General features: G+C 36.3%; 1 protein-coding gene across 2 annotated transcripts in view; it reads right to left on the bottom strand.

The window, feature by feature from the left end:
• Positions 1-20,136, bottom strand: part of USP9X (ubiquitin specific peptidase 9 X-linked) — a 94,694-nt gene that overhangs the window by 36,972 nt on the left and 37,586 nt on the right. For both annotated transcript variants that reach the window (XM_062488120.1, XM_062488119.1), the window contains exons 11-18: positions 17,767-17,871; positions 16,082-16,288; positions 15,074-15,210; positions 9,752-9,885; positions 5,705-5,792; positions 3,753-4,095; positions 2,225-2,320; positions 124-335 (exon numbers count right to left, since the gene is read on the bottom strand). In XM_062488120.1, the coding sequence (XP_062344104.1) occupies positions 124-335; positions 2,225-2,320; positions 3,753-4,095; positions 5,705-5,792; positions 9,752-9,885; positions 15,074-15,210; positions 16,082-16,288; positions 17,767-17,871 (1,322 nt within the window). The remainder of the gene's footprint in view (positions 1-123; positions 336-2,224; positions 2,321-3,752; positions 4,096-5,704; positions 5,793-9,751; positions 9,886-15,073; positions 15,211-16,081; positions 16,289-17,766; positions 17,872-20,136) is intronic.

Here is a 20,136-nt window from a genome sequence, read left to right as displayed (position 1 = left end):
GAATTCGGAAACACCGTGGAACCATTTCCTGAACAGAAACCATTTAGAATGTAAAAATCCCAAGGACAATAGTACTATTTTAGTTTAACAGAACTCAAAATCATACTGCTTTTTCACACATACCTTGACATAGGTAGAATAGTTCTCTCTTCGTGGTAATCACTGTCACATTCATTTATATACTCTCTTAAAACAGTCAACACTCTCACCATCCTTATTGCTTCTTGTCTTGCACAGTTGATACTGTCTTTATCTCCATCCAACACACATAATGTATCATAGGACGCTTTTAGACGATCAAAACAGGACTGAATGAAGTCTTCATGAATCACTACCTAATTACATTAATGAATTGGTATAATTAAGACATATTAGAATCCATCTTTTCAGAAGGATGACCCAATGGTACAGAAAAAAAAATCCCCTAAACCGTAACAGGTAAGTTACTCAATAAAGTTGTTTTATTCCAGCAATTCCCATCAATAAATAGCTCTAATTTCGTGTGCACTTCAATAATCTCACATCATCAGCAGCTATAACCATATTGTATGTAAACAGAAAAAGTTAAAGTTTGGACAGAGAACACTGAACTGGACCTTCACTTTCTCTTCTTCTCAGACCATGTTAAAGAATTCTTGTGTGCCATGTAAATCCAACACTTCTGGAAGTGTCAGAGCCAAGCATGTGCAGATGGACACATCGATGTGTGCTTAGTAAGCCCAGACCTACAGCAAGACAGAAGCCTCCAGCCATCTGCCACTGGAGGAAGATACAGCTTGAATGGCTGTGAATTCACCATCTAGAGCAGCTGTGCTGGACCTGGCAGCTCTGAAGATTATGAAAGTGTTTTTGAAGACAAGTAGAATACCAGAGTTTTAAGAAATACACCAGGCAAGTTATCAACTGGAGATTCTCCAAAGGACAATATTCCTCCACTAAATTTGTGCAGCCACATAATTACATGAAGGTTTGGGTTGGAAGGACCTCAGAGATCATCCAGTTCCAACCTCCCTGCCATGGGCAACAACCTAGGCCAGGTGGCTCACAGTCGCATCCAACCTGGCCTTGAACACTTCCAAAGGCAGGGCACCCACAACTTCACTGGCAACCTGTGCCAGAGACACAACACCCTGACAGGAATAATTTCTTCTTAATATCCAAATGAAATCTACCCTCTTTCAGTTTAAAGCTTTCCCTTTGTCCTGTCAGTATATGCCCTTGTCTAAAGTCCCTCCCCAGCTTTCTTGCAGCACCCTGTAAGTACTGGAAGACCTCCATGGTCTCCTGAAAGTCTTCTTTTCTCCAGGTCTTAGCAGAGATGCTCCAGCCCCTTGTCATTATTTTCATGGCCTCTTCTGGACTCACACCAGCAGGTCCACATCCTTCCCACATTAGGGGCCCCAGAGCTGGATGCAGCACTGTAGGTGGGGTCTCATCAGAGCAGACAAGAGGGAAAGAACCCCCCCTTCCTGGACCTGCTGCGCATGCAGCTGCTGACGGACCCCAGGACACAGGTGGCTTTCTGGCTTTTTCAACACCCCCAAGTCTTTCTCTGAAGGGCTGCTCCTGAGCTGTTCATCCCCCAGCCTGTATTTGTGCCTGGGATTGCCCCAACCCTGCTGCAGGACCTTGCACTTGGCTTTGCTGAACTTCACAAAGTCCCCAAGGGTCCACTTCTCAAGCCTGTCAAGGACCCTGGGGATGACATCCTTTTCCCTGACCTTACAGAAACCCAGTAACTCTTCTCTGTCCATTGAACCACAGCTCCCAGCAAATATTAATGCAGAGAGATAATATCTGATTTGCTAGACCTCAGCTTGACCATTACGTAGAAACTCAGTGACCTTTTGTAAGGGACATGCCAGCAAAAAGAGATTACATTAGCTTGTGACAACACCCCACAAACCCAGCCACTGAACATACTCGTGTGAGTAAGTGTCACAACCTGCAGTGCAACTAAAGGCTTTCTTCAAGTGACATTAACTGCTTTCTGATAGCAAGAGCAAATACAGCAGATGAACTTAGTATGAAAAGTTAATGAGAGCTCGTTTTGCAAATACGAGAAAAAACTTTATCTCTGCATCTGCCCAGAATTTGATGTTTGGACTCACCCTACAAAACACAGAAACTATTTTCTGTTTTCCTTTCAACTATAAACATATCACCTAACTGATTTTTAAGACTTTTTTTATTCTATTCCAGTCTTCCTGTTGCTTTTTCTTACCTGATTGACTTGTAACCTTGGGCCAAGATTAGTATATATCTCTTTAAGAAGGTCTATTGCTCTGTTTGCGATGTCATCATTTCCCTGAATCACAACCTAGCACAATTGAAAAAAAACAAAAAAAAAGAATTAGCACCTCTGAAAACTTGCTGGCAGAAAAATGAAAACCAACACTACTACATAAGTATCTCGACAGAGCAGTATGCCTAATTATCTTATGAGGGGAAAGGGACTAAAATGCTTAGTTACAAAATACAGTCAATACAACTTACACTTAAAATGATTACATGAGCAAAAAATTAATAATTAACTAGTTTTGAAATTCAGAGATAGCAAGAAAGGCTGATCTCCTATAAACAGAGTAAAAGTAGTGTTTATATGTTCATGTTCACATAGTATCTCAAATTTTTGCTTGTTTCGGAGAATAAGAAAACAACTTTTCCAGATGCTTCAACAATCTGCATCACCAGACAGAATTTCCAAATATTTAAATGGTTGTGAATGAGTAGAAGGAATAGAAGCAAATGAATTCTGCTTCTAACCTGATAATCTAAATTTTAATTACTAGTCACCAGTTCTGACAGTGGGTTTACACACAACCCCTGCAGGGTACCGAGCTGAAGCTTCAGGAGTTTTCCCATGCTGACCAAAATAAGTTGATTCCCAAAACTAAAACAGGCTGACATTCTGTGGGGATTCTGTTCACAGACACCATGTGAACTTATTTATACAAAAATTGGCATCTAGTATTATCACCAGGATTAAAATACCCAACCCTTCAACAAGCTACAACCAAAATTACTGGAGACTGCTTCTATACACATTTTACAAACACACAGCCATGGTAACCATGTCACAGTGCGCCACTAATGCTGCTCTAACTGGGCTCTAATGTAGCTCTTGAGAACGAGAAATACTCTGAAAAAGATTAGGTTCCAGTTTAGATACTCATGGTTTTCACCAACAGATTTGGCAAGCTCCATGAAGCTTCAACCTTCCAATAGAAAAGGGAGATTCTATATATAGACAATAGGTGGTTATATGCAATCTACAGTTCCTAGAAAATCACCATGTTTAGCCAAAAGGTTCTGGTTTTAAGAAGAACAATCAGACCAGCGATAACTTGGTCTGATCTACAATCACTCCAGTTTACCACACCAGAAAGAATGCCATGGAACAGGTTATGAAGTGCATGAAACAAAGCTCAATTATAACGTGCATGTGAAGAAAAGAGAAATCTGCAGATAATTCATCTTTTCTTCAACAGTATAAGCAATTTTTAAATTTCATATGCATATATAAATATACTTATGTTTCAAATAACTTTCCATTAAACATCAGTCTGCAAAGTTACCAACTTCCATACTTGCTGGGAAGACAGTGGAGTCAAAAGCCATGCATTTAGTTGGAAAAAGTAGATTTTTGTAATTTCAGTTCATTACTAATAAATTACACATTCCTGAAAACATAAAGAGACTGAGAAAGTCTTAGCAGTTAACCTTTCAGATGCTTCCTTCAATTAACTCACCCTCCAAAGGTAGTCTAATCCTATTAATTCCAGATCATCCATCATATAGGCTCGTCTCTTTGCTACTAGCTTTCCTTCTCGACAGTTCACAGCTTTGAAGAAACGTTCAAAACATTTCATTCCATTTTCTGTTAATAGGGAAGGATCCAGCTGAAGCACATTATTTTCAAAGAAGTCCTTATTAATGTCAGGGTCTAAGTCTGGTTCATCCCCCATTAGTTTGGAATACCATTTAAAACAGGCTTCGCGATCACAAAGATAAACCGCATTTTCAGCTAAACACTTCCATATTTGCTTCGCCTGAGGGGCACAGAGCCACAGCTGACCATCCTTCAATAAAAATCTTGAGCAAAACAAAGAGACAATTAACAGCACTGTCTGAGAGACATCCAGAGTTACAATTCAGTAAAAAGTACAAGCACAAAGTTGGATATGAACTTTATACATGTATATATCACAAGTATGAAAACTTTATTTACATCATCAGTCCACTCATAATTAGCCCAATGATATCTTAGTAATTTTGAATGGATCAAGATTTTTTTATTCCAAACAAAAAAATAAAACAATTCAGTAAAAAAGTGCCTTATACAAAAATACCAAGCATTGTTTACATTTTATACAAAAAGAAATGCACATTTACTAATGTAAGCTATTTAGATTAAAAATCAGGGCACGACATATGAGAATAAATTAATTCTGCAATCATTCACTATGTTTTAACACTTGCTTTAGAAAAATTGCAAAAAGGGTATCAATAGCATGGAGCAGAGCCATGAATCAATGAACTGGAAATTTTTCCTTTTATTTAAGCAAGTTTTACATTTGTGTTCAATTATTATGAAATAATTATTATGAACTTCAACTCTGAGAGCTAACACTAAAGATGTTTCAGGAGGAACAAATTATAATTCAAGTTCTTTAGATTAATTTTTTTCATTCAAATTTTTTTTTATGTAAAAGAAATCAGGGACTGAGTTATGGCACTGCTTTTCAGAAATTGTTACATACATACTCTACATTTAACATCCACGGGACTTCATAAATTTAATTATGAAATTTCATTCATGTACATTAACAAATAGTGAACGCAAATGTAAGGAAGTTACAATTTCTATCATGCAGGAGTGATACATTAAGTCTGCTATCCATAAGCAATTGCATAATTTCATTAAACAATTGACACTTCAGCTTAGTTAATGAGAATTCTTGGTAAAATTTTTATAAGTAAAATAAAATCTCCTTTAGAAAATAAGGAAAAAATAGTTCAGAACTTGATGGTTCAAGTATTTTTACTCATCTATAACAAGGTTAAAACCACATAGGAAAAAGCTGAGAGAGACTTAGCCTAAAAAGCATCAACATTCTACAGTTCTATGATGAGCAGAGATTCTTTGCTTTCTTATTTTACTCCAAAAGGAGCTGGCCAAAATAATCCAAACAATCTTTTTACTGCACTTTCTTTCTGGGGCTCAGTTGCTGCCAATGCAACATCAGTGACTGACAAAAGTATATGTCAGTTTATGATCATGGATTTAAATCTGCTGTGATACAAACAAGAACACATGGCCATACCCTACTTGGAACATTTTAATTTTTAAACTAAGTTGCTCCAATAGGAATATAACTGTATCCACCACACACTATATTTAGTCAGTCAGGTTCTGCACAATGACAGGAAAAAAAAATACAAATCTTAGTGCAGAACAAGAGCCATGGATTCCAAAGAGTCTGAGAAACTTTATTTGAATATTCCAACGGTAGCATAAAAGCCCTCCAGGAAAAAAACTAACCAAACCAAAAGCATTCACTGTATTTTTGCATCTGAGTTTTGAAAGAAGTTAACAGAACAAATTAGAGCTATAGAAGAGAAAGAAATGCAAAGGGTTTTTCTTTAAAAAGCATTCAAAGTATTCTTAAAGAAGTTAAACAAACTTCAAGATAAAACACACCGTAAGAAGTTAAGTCGTTCCTGAACTTCCTGCACATGACTGTATCGGCTTCCTGGTCTCACAGTTTGAGGATCATATTCACCATGCTCTGCAAATAAAACATTTTATTAGACAACACATTCAGAAGAGTGATGCTGACTGCAGAAGACAGGATGTCTTTGAAAACTGGTTACTCTGAATATAATCTAAACCTAGTACATTTTCAGTAAGGTGTACAAATAGAGTTCAGCAGTCAGCTACCAGTTATTGCTTCTTCCTAAGCTGAGCACAGACTGCTGAGGTCTATAATCAAAATTACGTGCAGATACATGTGCTCGTTGTTCAATATAAAGGAAGCATTTAAGAACAATTAAGAACTTAAACCCTACTTATTCAAATCAGTTTTTCCTATTTTCAAGTAGTCAGTTTGAAGTCAGAAGTCAGCTGAATATAGAAATATACCAAGCACATAACTCAATTATCTACTGCTTTTTTTTCTGAGGATGCTTTAGTTTTATTACACAACATCTTTTCAAAAACTTCATTTTTCTATTTTTCAGGCTTCTTCCTCTCCAGAGGAAGTCATGACTCCATTTCTTGACCACCTTTATACAGCTATGTACACAGCATCACTCAGAGGAAGAGTGTAAGACAACTTTATTTGCTGCAAGTTTCCAAACTTAAACCCCAAATGCCTGTAATGCTGACAAGCTTGGAACTGAAGCTGTCTTTTGAAAGTAAGGCATGAAGTCAGACTTTTACTTGCATTTTGTCTAAGTGCAGCATAATATTTTCTTAACAAACAGCAATTTTGTTCATAGGAGCACAGTTTTGCTGTGGTTTTGTTTGGTGGCTGTCTGTTGTTTAGATTTTTTAAAGATACAATCTAGATCTGCACTTGCATTACCTTGATCTGTACTAGCAGTGTTTCATCATGACACATATTCATTATGACAGCTCCATTATAAACTAATTAATGCTTTATTTCTTATTTGCAAAGGTGCACAGATGACCTTTAACTAAGGTGAACAGACATGGTAGAGACCATCTCATGACAACATCAAGACTAATACTAAAATTTATCATTAGAGGTGAAAATCAGTATCTCCTATTATATCAGGCAGGAGAGGAAAGGAAGTACATCAGTGTTTCAAAATAAAGAGAAAAAGAAATATAAATACTCCTCTCTATATCCAGGTGTTGTGAGTTTTTTGTTTGATTTTGATTTGTTGAGGGAGAGGTGGTGGTGTTTATTTTCACTGTGGGGACTATCTGTGCTTTTTCTTCCTGACTAGAGTTTAATTCACAGACTCTACATCAATAGTGGCAAAGACAGGAGAACTCAAACCAGCCAGCTGCAGAAAAGGCAGTGTGGATGTACTTCAGAATTCTGAAAAACTATGAACTACAAAAAAAATTGCACTTTCCTAAATATTTTCTATATCACATTCTTTCTACATTTCCCAGATTTATTTTCTACTTTGTACATCCCACAGCAAGTCAAAGCATGATCTCCTTAAACACTCCTCTTACATATTGGAGCAGAAAACAACTGGTTGAAAATTTAAGTATAATCAGTGATAAACACACACAGAAGATCATATGGTAAAGTTTCTACAAATCCATTTCATTAACACTTTGGATTTTTTGACTGCAGAAAAACAGAAATAAAAGAGAACTGATAAAAAAATCTTTAAAAAATTTCAAAATATCTTTGATAAATTGTTGAAAAAATCAAACTGCGACTTCTTTCAAGACAACAGAATCCAAGAGCAGGTGTCTCATCTCATGGAGGACTTTGCAGAGCTGAAGGAAAGGATGAGTTCAATAGAAGGGAAAATCACAGAGCATGGAAAAAATTCAGAAACATAGATTAGGCTTCTCTTTAACCTTAAAAAGGCAAACATATAAAAGCGGAGGATCCCAGAAAACACTATGCACTGGTGAATAACAAAGAACAGGAACACTGTTCTCCATCACTGAACACAGCTAGGGAAGACTCAAAGGAAAACAAACATATGGCAAATTCAAGATTAATTTTAAAATATCCAAATTACATAGTAATTGCAGTGTTAAGTGCCAAGACTATCTGTCGACAACCAGATTTTTTATTTCTATGGCATTTGTTTAACCTGTGCTGTTTGGATCTTTGCCTTGAATTTTCCCTCTCTCATTCACCTTCTCCAGCCAAGCTTAATTCTATGGCTTCCAGTTCTTTCTGTCTTCACATGCATAATCTTTTTTCTTCCCCTTTCATTTATTCCCTTTCATTTATATGGCCCCCTGGCATATTTTCTCTCCCTCCATGAAGGCATGGAAGACAAACTTCACAGTACTCTATGTTCTGCTCTATTTAGCATATAAAACAGAAAATTAAAGAGTTTTTGCACAGGAACTGTGGATTACAGTCTGAGCACAGTATCTGGAGCATGAGGAAGATTTCCTGGTTGCCCTTAATAATGTAATAAAGTACCTAATAAAAAAACCCACACTATTATTCATCTGCTTTTGTACTCTGATACAAATGAGAACTTCTGCAGCAGCTTCATCTCAAGAAAGAGCAATTTAATTGCTTTGTAATTAGATTAAATTTAAACCCTTTACACACTTGTAATTCCTACTGCATTGAAGGTGTTTGTATTACTGCTTAACTGAGTCACTATAGATGGGGAGGGGCAGGGCAATGTGGGTTTTTGGGAAAGGAGAAGAATTATGCAAGACATCAGCTTAATTCTTCTTCCCTCAACAATGTGATAGGTACACAACATTTTCAAAAATGACCTTTTGGCTTGAGAATTAAAAAATAAGGTACATTAAAAAGAGTTCCTACACTAATAGTGAGAACAGACCAAATAATTTACAATTATTTTAACATTAATTAGTGCAATGCTATTATTAGTTAAGGGACTTAGATTACGGTAATTTATGTATTCCTGTACACCATGTATTCCTGAATAGAGAAATACAGCTGCAGTAAGCAGATTTAACTGAATGTTATTCTCACTGGCCCACACCTTGCTGAAGTGACCACCTATACAGAGCACCCCTATTTACACAAGTCCTCAAGTACGTATTTTGGTATCTCTTACATAAATTCCATGTATCTATATATAGATCGATAGATAAATGCATATTTAATACTACAAAACACATGAATTCCAAAGGGCTACTTTTCTCTGCACTGGTAGGTAGATACAAGCTTTCCAATATGCAAATATCCTGTCTTCTCCAAATTACCTATATTTCATCCCTCCAGAACACACTGTGTAACTTCTGAGATGCAACAGAAAGGCTGCCAGACTGTTTTAAGGCCAGGGTAGAACAGTCATTGGTTCCAGTCAATAAAGTCAATCGAAGGTAAGGAGGGGTGTAAATATCCTCCTTTCACTTCTGTTGGCATAAGTTCATATTTAAAGAACTGTGGTCCAGTGTATTGAGTTTGCTGGTCCACCATTCTCCTTCACTTCCACGCTCCTACCTCAGTAGCTAGAAGTTAACCCAGAGTAAGAGCATAAATTCATCAGTAAAGAGCTGGATTTAGCCTAAAATACAAAAATACTAACACAATGTGCTGCCCAAGTGCTGCTAATAACAAATATGGTGAGAGAGGCTGAACAGAAGTTACATGGGAAAAAGAAATGGTATCCTTGTGGTTTGAAGTCCTTCTCACTGATAAATTTTAAATATTCGCTGCAAACTGAGGGGATTAAAAATACCTCTCAAAGAAGCCTTCAAAATTCAAAATTTGAAGTTTCCCTACTAGAATCTTCCACAAAAATAACTACCCTAGTCTCAGTAGTGCAAGATGATTTTGATCAATCCACAGATAAACAATGGATGCCATTTTCTCATATTCTGCTGCAAAACACACATCTTCATTTATTAAAAAGAAAAATAGTATTTTAAGCCTTTTCTTACCCAATCAGTTACCACAAAGGCTATTAACCCCAAAGATCCTTGAAAATCAAACAAATAAACTTAACAGTTATTATGGGAATTTACCTTTAACTCCATTTTCAACTGGAGTACTCCTATACTCCACAAAGCAACTCTGATGTGAAAACTCACCTTTAGCATACTGCCTCATGCTTTCCATATAGGCAGAGAGGTTTTCTGCAACCAGGGTAACGAGGGCGTGATTGTGCTGCAGTTGATTGATTAAGTCATGTCGGTAAAACACGTGAGGACTTCGCTGAGTTTGACTGAAATTCAAATGCAAGTGTTAGAGGAAAAGAAAGAGGCTTTGCACTAAAGAGTTCAGAAATCAATTTAGGAGACACGTCTTGGATGCAAGATCCAAATTTTCCAACATCTCAAACAGAACACAGATTAAGTTTCTGACAATATTTTTCTATCTTCTGACATATCAACAGCTTCTACCAGTTACTAAAGCAGCTAATTTATGAGGATTATATGGTTACAGTATGTATGGAAAACGTCAAAGCAATGTGAGTAGCTCAGTGTGCTGGAGGGACAACATCTGCAGCAAAACAGAAGATGAATAAACACCTGCCCAAAATGCACACTACAGACCCTCAACAGCAGTATAACTACAGTATATGTCACCCTGGTTTCTCCCACAGCCATCTGATATTCTTTCCTATATTTAGCATTAAAACACCAAGTAAAACTCAATACCATAGTCAAAGTAGACTAGTCAATAATTACATCAATTATTTCAATACTTAAAAACCCTAAAAACAGTATTGATTTTTTTCTAACAATAACTATGTGGAAAAATGTTGGTGCGAGCAAAAAAAAAAAAAGCTGTTACACAGAGCATATAACCTAAAAACCCCCAGAAAAATTCAAGTCAGGAAATATCCAAAATAATTAAATAGATTGCAAGTAAGGTGTCTTATCAAGACCTGACAAAAAATGCTGCTCTTAAACAACAACTAGACAACAACAACTAGAAATATTCAGATGCCAAAAGCACACTGCAAGAGAAAATTCAGAGCAAAACCCACATGCCATGAACATTACCAAATTCTAGAGCCTAGGGACTTATCACTTCCTATCACCTCTGCAAAACACTCTCTAAATGTCTCAGCTGTGTAGCTGTAGATCAGAGCACTGATCTTGACTGCATAAACCAGAACTGCTCTTCCACGGTAAAGAGGAAAAAAAAAAGAAAACAAGTGGGTGTCAGGGGAAAGAGCAGCATTCCTCATTGCCACTCAGCCTGAACCCACAGCCTGCCCTAAAGAAAGGTGCTATTTCAAAATTGTTCTCCTTTCTTTCAACACTGAAACAAGCAGACCTAAGAATTAGTTGAGTGGATTACAGGTAGGAATTCTCATCCTTCCTGGGAAAGAGGGTGTCCATACTAGATGGCTACAGCTCTCCCCAGTAGTGCCACACCTTAGAGAACAGTGGGGAAGGCAAGAAATCCCAGTTTTAGCATCAGCTGACAGTGATCTTTGCAGCTGATAACCACATTTCACTGCAGACATAACAGCAACAGATAAATTGATTCACTGGCGAAAGATCAGTGTCCATCTGGGTTTAAAAGACAGAAGCCACCAACACCCTGCCAATAATTTTGTTATCTGCAACCAACAGAATTTGGGCTGCTAAGCACCGTGGTTTTCAGAAGATTAAATTTCGTAACATGCAGAATTTACTACAATAGTTGAGGGTCACTTCAAACACGACTTGTGTTAAAAACACTCAAATACCCAGCCAGAAAAACAAATGGATGGAAACATGAAAAAAGAAAACATACAGGACTTCATATACTCAGAACATCCAGTTTTCACTTCAAGAAACTTTCTAATTCTGTTTCATTCCATCCCTACCAACCTCCTTACTCAGAATGAGGCAGCAGCAAATCCAGCAAAAGACTGGATGTCTATTTTAGTGGTTACCCAAGATGTTACCTCTAGACAGAGAACTTCATTCACAAAGGGTAACAGAAAATAAGAACACTAGTTATTTGGGAAATACATATGATCAAACAACTAAAGGAACAAACAGAACCAAGATGGGGTGTTTTGTGGAATTAAAGATATTGGAGTGTGTACTTATATTCACAGTATTATGCATTTGTATCAATCTCACACAGTACAGTAAAACCAAAGCTTTATCAGCAGAAGGCTACAGTGTTCTGTGTTAGATATTCTTTACTTCTCTCCTTTCTCAGCCACATGCACACACAGTACATTTGCACACAGATCCATATTGGTTAACAACAACTTTGAAAAGCTTAATAATTGAAATAACCAGAGTTATGAGCTGTGAGCTATAACAGTGATCATGAGCAACACTTCAGATGCTATTTTGATCCACTGCTTCGATGGACTCAAAGGCAAAATGATTGTCTTTAGGCACAATTTTATAGGCACAATTTCTTTTTTTTAGGAAAAAAGCTGACCTGACAAGAGTTTCTAGAATGTTTTCTACTATTAAGACAAAGTCTACATGCAATTAAAATTTTCCTTAAGCATCTAAGGTTAGGTTAATATGATGTTGCCATTGGGACACAATCATTTAACCTTTAATATTACTACACATTAGTTACCAGACACTCATTAATGTGCAATAATAAAGGAGCTTGAAATATTGATGTTAACAGCAAAACTCCTATTTTCATTGTGTTTATACTAAATGGATACCAAAAGTCAATGTGCAAAAAATAAAAATAGCGCTTTGAAGGGATAACAAAGTGTTTTGATTATGAAAAAGGACATACCTAGCATGCTTATTTGTTAGAAAAATACTGGCAAACCAGCAAAGGCAAAATTCCAAATAACTTAATTTAATGGATTAAAAAGAATTGCTTACCTATAATTATCTATAATTCTATAAATTCGTTATTTATCTACACATAGAACTCACTGAATATAATACTACATATGTAACTCAGCTTTTGAGACTACAGTTGTGCTAACTGAACAAATGCTATGTAACACTAAAAGAGTGCAGATTATTCGGATGAAAAATCCAAATCGCAGTGACTGATCCCCACAAATTTTACTATTTAGGCTAAAAAGTGACTTGAAGCATCATTGTTGCCTTAAAGCACTATGAAACCTGTGAACTCTCAGTGTTCAGTTCATTGTCCTGGGTAAGTAATTTAAGAGACTGGTCTTCTACTGCTCAGGTAGATACAGGTCAAACTTAAGCATCTGATATTGGTCTACAGGAGGCTCTACCATTCAATGCAGAGAGAATTAAGATGATTACCTGTAAACTAAAGGTCAATATTTTGAGCAATAAAGGTGACTATTCCTAAGTATTAATAAGCATTTTTGTACCCATAAGAGTCATTGTACTCATATTAACATTATTTTCTGTTGCAATTCTGGTTCAACTCAACTTCCTGATACATGTAGCATTTCTTTGTGGTCAGGAAGCTAAATCTTTTGGCAATTAATCAATTGCCCCAGAAATTGTATAACCAATTCATCACTGTTCAACTGCATGAATAACTAGCAACAATTAAAACCTCCCCCTCAAAAGAATTTCTACAGTGCCAATGGCATAAGATAATTTATACAGATTTTTGCCAAGAATCAGCAGCACTTGCTGATCTGGCCTGAACTTTCCACTGACAGTGCTAGTCAGCTGACCCACCTCAAAAGAGCAGCATAAAGAATATGTGCCCTGTGACATGTTTTTGAGGCAGATGTCACAAACACCTGTTTGGACCTGTTTTCACTCCAAATTCTAGAACGACGTTAAAAGTTTTAAGTCAGATAAGGCAAACTGATATGAAGAGGTATTGTATGCATGCATTCAGTTTCCAAACTGCATCCAGATCAAGAGTTATGAGAAAATTCAGGACTGGAAAGTCACTGATTATTTTAAAATTATGTTTTCACTCAGGAAATTTCTCAGTCACCTGGGCAGTAATACCACCTGATTAAAACAACTCCCTCAAGAGACTCTTGCTAACAAAGGGTTTTTAAATTCCTTGATTAAAACTTTCAATTCCAAGTTCACTTTCCTGCCATATTTGTTTTCAAATTCTGCATAAAAATAAGGTGCTACTGCATACTGCAATGCAGACTGCCCTGAAATCGGAGGAAGGTATGGTCAGATTAAAAAAAGAGGAGAGACATTCAAACCACTTAACTGTACGCAGACCATACAGGAAACCTACACTTCCACAATCAAAATAAGTCTGATTCTTCCCAAGATTACTTAAGAGCAGAAACCTAAATCATTGCCTTGATTGCCTGAGGTGCTTCAGTAATTACTAAAAGCAAAGCATCTTTGTTAAGGCACTGTGCTAAAAGCATTCAACTTGAATAACCAGGTAGCTTGGTCTGCCTGGATCCTACAGCATGAAAAAGGTTATGCATTCCAAGACACAGAACACAGACTTTTCTGCAAATTAGCAGGTAACTTTGTGACCTTTTTGGATAACCTTAAACAATCACTAACGTAAAACTCTAAGGAATTAAGATATACTGAAAATCTGAGAAGTGTGCTGCAAAGTAAATTAATAAGAAAAGTCCAAAAGTCAGGAATGCAACATTATCACAGCTCCTAAAAATGGTATCAGTAAGAAAATAGTGTTGTGCAAACTGTGGCTTATTTTCCTCAACTTTCCCTGATTTGATCCTTCTTGTGAGCCGACTGTAATAGCAACATTGATTTGAATACTTTATCTGCTTATAAGAATTAAAACAAAGTAATTGCACAACACCGATAAGCCAACAATATTTTTCAGGAGTTTGTAAAAATTCTGACAGGGATACAAATACTCTTAAAGGCTCAGACTTTGTTATTGAGAATATATTTAAAATAATTAAAATAACAACGTGTACTTTAACAAGTCCAAACTGGCAATGGCTTCTCATTGTTTCTTCCGTTCAGAAACAAACATCAAATGAACCCCCCAGAAAACAAACCAACCAACCCCCTCACCCCAATAAAACAAATTCCACACATTTCTAATCTGTTGCATCCAGGAGAGAAAATCAGTACAGAATTTCCCCCAGACCATAAAGTTACCTTTGATTTTAAGCATATGAACTAGATAACCTGTAAGAATTTACAATCAAAGAACCAGGATGGGTGGCTGTGTTTGTCTATGTACGTGTGCACATGCAGCCATATAAAACATATTTATGCTTCGTAAGCTAATTCCATTCTTAGGCAGGAACATCCATTAATAAATGAAAAAGAAACCCAGATTTTACCCTAGATTATCACAAAAATTATTAAAAACACGTATGAAGAAGCAGTTAATGCTCTCTTACCAAACTTAGGTGTCCAACTTTTTAAGACACTATTTATACACACTAGAACAAACTAAAGACTATCTTCCAACACGGGCTGGAGTTTTACCTACACTTTCAGACCTCTTGCAAAAAAGAAATCAAATTCCAACCCATCCAACTTTTAACAGACAAAACTTTATCTGAATCCCATTCTTACCTCAAGTTCTGTGGTGCTTCACCAAACAAACTGCAAATTTCTCTAATTTGTTTCAGTGCAGGAATGACCCATTTGTCATTTGTGCGAAGTTCTTCTATAAAACGATCTATCCACTGGATCTTTTGTGTATCTCGATCCTTAAAGAATAGCAGTTATAAATTATTATTATTATTATTATTATTATTATTAAATATAGATTATAAATAACAGTTTATAATCAAAATCAAGCATATTGCAGAACTACCCTAATTCCCTTTCTTTGTTTCCAAGACAGAACACACAAAGTCAAACAAATACTGGACCACCTGAGTTCTGAAGCATAAAAGCATAACAGAAGTATCTAAGCAGCACTACATGCTGGCAGAAGCTACCAGTGTGTTACAAACTCCCTGCACTCAAGCACTCAGTACTTACTTAACAAGTGTTTAAATAACTTGCTTTCTCTTCTCTCATTTATTTCTACTCACTGTCGTAAAATATCAAGAAACAATGAGAAGCTGTTTCTTATCAAGACAGATAACGGATTCATTTCAAACCATAATTAATTACTACTCTGATAGACTTCCAAAGAAGTTTGGGTGGGGAAGGAGAATATGAAAACGATCTTACTAGGTCCTTTCCAATATTATGTAAGACAGATAGGACTTACTGTCACAAAAAACCTCCGTAAAACCCACTGAAACAAATTAGCATGAAGTTTGGGTAAAATCAAAGGCTGCTTTTCCTTTCTCCCTATTTATTTTGGTAAGGTTCTATTTTAATTCTTCCAGCGTGCTAATTACAGGATGTCACCAACTTCAACAAGACAGCCAAATTGATGTATTGCACTCTTTCCCATTAAAGCACCAACAGTGTTGGTTAAAAGATGTCCTGTAACATTTTAAAAGTACTAGGATGTTGGTAGCACCATATAAATTTATGTAAGTAACACTTCTGTTAAATTACTGAGTACCTTGAATTTTTCATGGGGAATGAAAGAAAACTCTGATTTCATACTGGATTACTCACCTGTGAACAGCTGTAATCTAAGATTTTTATATGGGCACTAAGAGCCTGGTCCATAATGTCAACTGGCACATCATCACTGTGAGCCAAATTCCACAAAAGGTTCAGCACTTTGTGTGCCATCACACCATCCTTGTCATCCTCTGCAAGGCGACGAATTAACTCAAGTAGTTTCTCACGCTGTTTCTTGCTTGCATTCGTCCAACTTGCCTAAGACAATATTTTAAAAAATATTATAAAAATAATTTTTAAAAATGCCACACATAACATGCATTGTTAACAAACAATGCAACAATAAAGTGATGCAACTACATAAACAACTTTCACGTTAATTCCAGTCATTAATAATAAATAGTAAATTACAGTAATAAATAAGCCAGACATGACTGAAGAGCTCTTGCAGTATTTGCAACCACAGCTTATTCAACCCGAGGCTTAAAAATGATGGCTGTTTAAAGATCACAGATGTGCTTGAAAAAGTTAACACTACCATTGACAATTTCACCAACAATCAGCGTGGACTCAGCTGTTTCTTTCAAAGGCTTTTCACAAAACTCCTGTGCTTACACTTAAAATATTTCTTAAATAACTTATAATTATTATATAGGTAAACCTTTAGTATCACCCATGCCTCTGAATCTGACTGAAACACATGGCCCCTTTTCCTGGATATGTTTTCAATATAACATCACTTCATATTCATCTCTCAAGGTCAGACACAACAGTTTACACACAGAATCTCTGAGCACTGGGTTAAGTATCTGAACTATAGAACATTAGACCCACATTCAACAAACTACAGGACCACACTAAAGAAAGCACAAATTGCATGTAAGCCAAAATATGACTAGAACACATTTATCTAAAAAGAGAAAACAGAGTTCCAAAGCTGGCTCGCATTTCCTAGTACAGCAGATCATGTCCTGAAAGTGAAACAGTAGACCAAGCCAGAGAGCACCACTACTGGAAGCTGCAAATGTTAAATGTTATACATAAAAGCCAGTGAGCAACATAAACTTTCAGAATCAAGTTGTTTTGTCATTTCAAACAAATCACTGTGTGTTTATAAACATTCAGCTTTATCTTCCTGAGACTGTTTCATTTTGTATGTAAGCTAAACAGAGAAAAGTTATTACATGATGAAGAGGAAGTTGGGGGAGCAGGGAACGGAAGTCCTTGATCTCCTCTACTTAAAAGATCAAAAGTAGCACTGCCCAGTAAACCTGACAAAACCTACTCTAATGCCAGGAGAAAAACATAATTCACTAAATCACCAAAAGCTTCTTAATTGGGAACAAATGCAAAAAGGTATTTAAGATAAATAACTTATTTTATTTGGAAAATTCTATATTCCTAGAATTGCTAAATGCAACTATAATACTACAGGCTTCACAGACCTGCATTATCCAGAAGTGTTCAAACCAGAAAACAAAACTGTCTACTAAACAAACATAAGCAGCCTTTGTTTTAGACAGGAAGTAAACAGAAATTCTCCCAAGGAGTGCTCATTAAAGAACAGCCTTTCTAGAATTAAATATTGCAGACTGTTGGTACACATTTAAACATCTTATAACACATAGAAACTGAGCAGGTCTAAAAGAAGTAGAAAGAAAGACACTTGAAAAAGCCACAAATTTACACACACCCTCACAACCCATTTCCTGAGTACAGTCAAAACACAAAATTACCTTAAAACAGTCAAACAGGTGATCAAGCTGTTCAGGAGAGAAATCCCAAGCTAATTTTGCGAGGAGATCATGTACATTTTTTACAATGGCTTCATGTTTTCCTGCCTGTCAGGAAGAAAAAAAAAGAATCCACCAAAATTTCATATTAAGTCAAGCACCAAGACATAATTTTTAAAGGCCAGCAAGAAAAGTTGTTGCTGTGGGAGCAGCACAGCAAACTGAATACTTCTCTGGGAATTCACAATATTTAGATTTTCCTTTTAAGTGTAAGTATTTAAGTGTGCTTTGTGTGTGTGCACACAAGTATTTATTTAGAACATAAATACCACAGCATCAAAATATTTATTTTTTTGTTCCTGCTACAAAATCAAGCTGGACAGTTGTCAATAAAATCTAAATGGGTATTTTTACTTACAAACTTGTATTTTAATGTTGTTTTGTGGGGGGTTTTATGGTTTGGCTTTTTTTAAAAAAGAAGTAACTCAAAATCCACTTCTGAATTTCACTGAGGTGTTTTAAAGTGTAAACCAATTTTTAGTATTTCCGCATAGTTTCTCAGGCTGAAGTACTTCCTTTGTGTTAGTGGATTCACAGACAACTAAAGCCTTCTATTACAAACAACTTGTTACCAGATAATGTTTTGAAGTCCAGCAGCTTTTAAACTTACAAATCCAGCAATGAAACAACTAAGGACAAGATGTTGAGTTTTATGATAGACACAGTTTTAACTGAGAGTTTGATGTACATCACAATTTTGACATTTAAGGAGGAAGACAATGAGGGGGAAATAAAAGCTAGTTCCATTTAACTCTGAGCATGAAGAAAATTTTCTGCCCAGGCTGGAAAACACACCCCATACTTTACATCTGCACTCAAAACCAACACATTTGTACTATGAGAATCAATAGCTGATGTACTGTAGAAAATTTTCCTGTAAGTGAGAAATAAAAAATGCAAAACAAATACCTAGAATACACTTTTTGATGTAATTAATCTTGTACACTATTAAAAATATATGTATAAGCACTTCTGAAATTCAATTCCTACTAAAAACTTCCATCAATAATTTAAAACCAAAACTAAAAACCAAAACCAGGCTAATAGCTTTTTTTACATGCTGTGCCTTAAATTCTTTATAAGATGCCATAAATTTTTGTTTTAAAAAAAGTCATTTTAAGTAGTACTGTTCATTTTCACATTATGGATCAAATTACAAGAGGGGGAATTACTAAACCCTTCATTCCACTTGACTCTAGGAAACATCATGTAATTTTTTTCATCTTACCAGACTGTTTCCTGGATAAAGAAAAACTGAGAGCATGCAGGGCAGAAAGAACATCTATAATATAACAAATAAAAGGAAAAGTATGGCTAGCTCCTGGGGGAAGCAAGAAGCAAGGAATAAGGCAGGTAACAACCTTGATTTGGGAAGTTTTTAACAGATATGGGGAAGCTGTTAAGCACTGAAAGGTCTGGGAAAGCAGAGCCAGACAGTGGGAGGAGGTAAGGAACCTGGTGTGTGACCTGCCAGCTTGCTGCATAGGAATGGGGAAATGTCTGTGAAGCTCCAGTTAAATACTCCAGAATGTAAGTCATGAGACTGTAACCTCTGCCATTCTGTATTTTATACAGCTGGATCTTCCCTGCAACTCCAGAGGCTGCAACTTAATGCTTGTATTTAGAGACTTCCAACATTATTCCTTTAATCAAATACACTCCTATATTGTGAGCTGTGGCTTTGTAAGACGTGAAAACACTTCAATAAAATTAAAACTTAGGTTGCCTTTAAAAGGCAAAAGCAGCATCATCGCATTTTAGTAACAGTAAGAGTCTCAGGTGCATGTTCTCCCTCTAAACCCAGGCAGCAACCCAAGTGCTTGAGCCTGAAAGCAAAACCTCCCCACTGCTGCACTGAGGCCAAGCTAAAATAGCCTGTTATATAAAGCTACACAGTAAATCAACTCCTCACTACTGAATTTCATGCCCCAGCTGTTCTCAGGAGCAGTCATTTAGTAAGAATTTCTAAACACTACTATCCACTATAGGGAGTAGTGAAGTAGGTAAAAATCATTCTGTATTAGCATATTTTAGTATTCTTAATTTTTAGTCCATTATAATCCATGGCTAATGCCACAGTGAAACCATCTACCTGAATAAGAGTTACTTTCACACAAAAAAGTACAGGGCAAAATTACAGCCAGAGCACTGCAGTAGCCACCTACTAGAAAACATAAGTGAGCAAAGCAAGCTGGGTATTTAAGGGCAAGAAACATTTCTTCAGAAATTACTCCTATTTATTTTTAATTTTTTTTTTTCCAACTGTTAGGGTGGACTATCTCCATTCTTTAAGGGTTGCACCACACATTCACA

Source organism: Cinclus cinclus, chromosome 2 (assembly GCF_963662255.1).
Source record: "Cinclus cinclus chromosome 2, bCinCin1.1, whole genome shotgun sequence".
NCBI lineage: Eukaryota > Metazoa > Chordata > Aves > Passeriformes > Cinclidae > Cinclus > Cinclus cinclus.
Note: the sequence above shows the minus strand (reverse complement) of the source record. Positions and strands in the feature narration are given on the sequence as shown.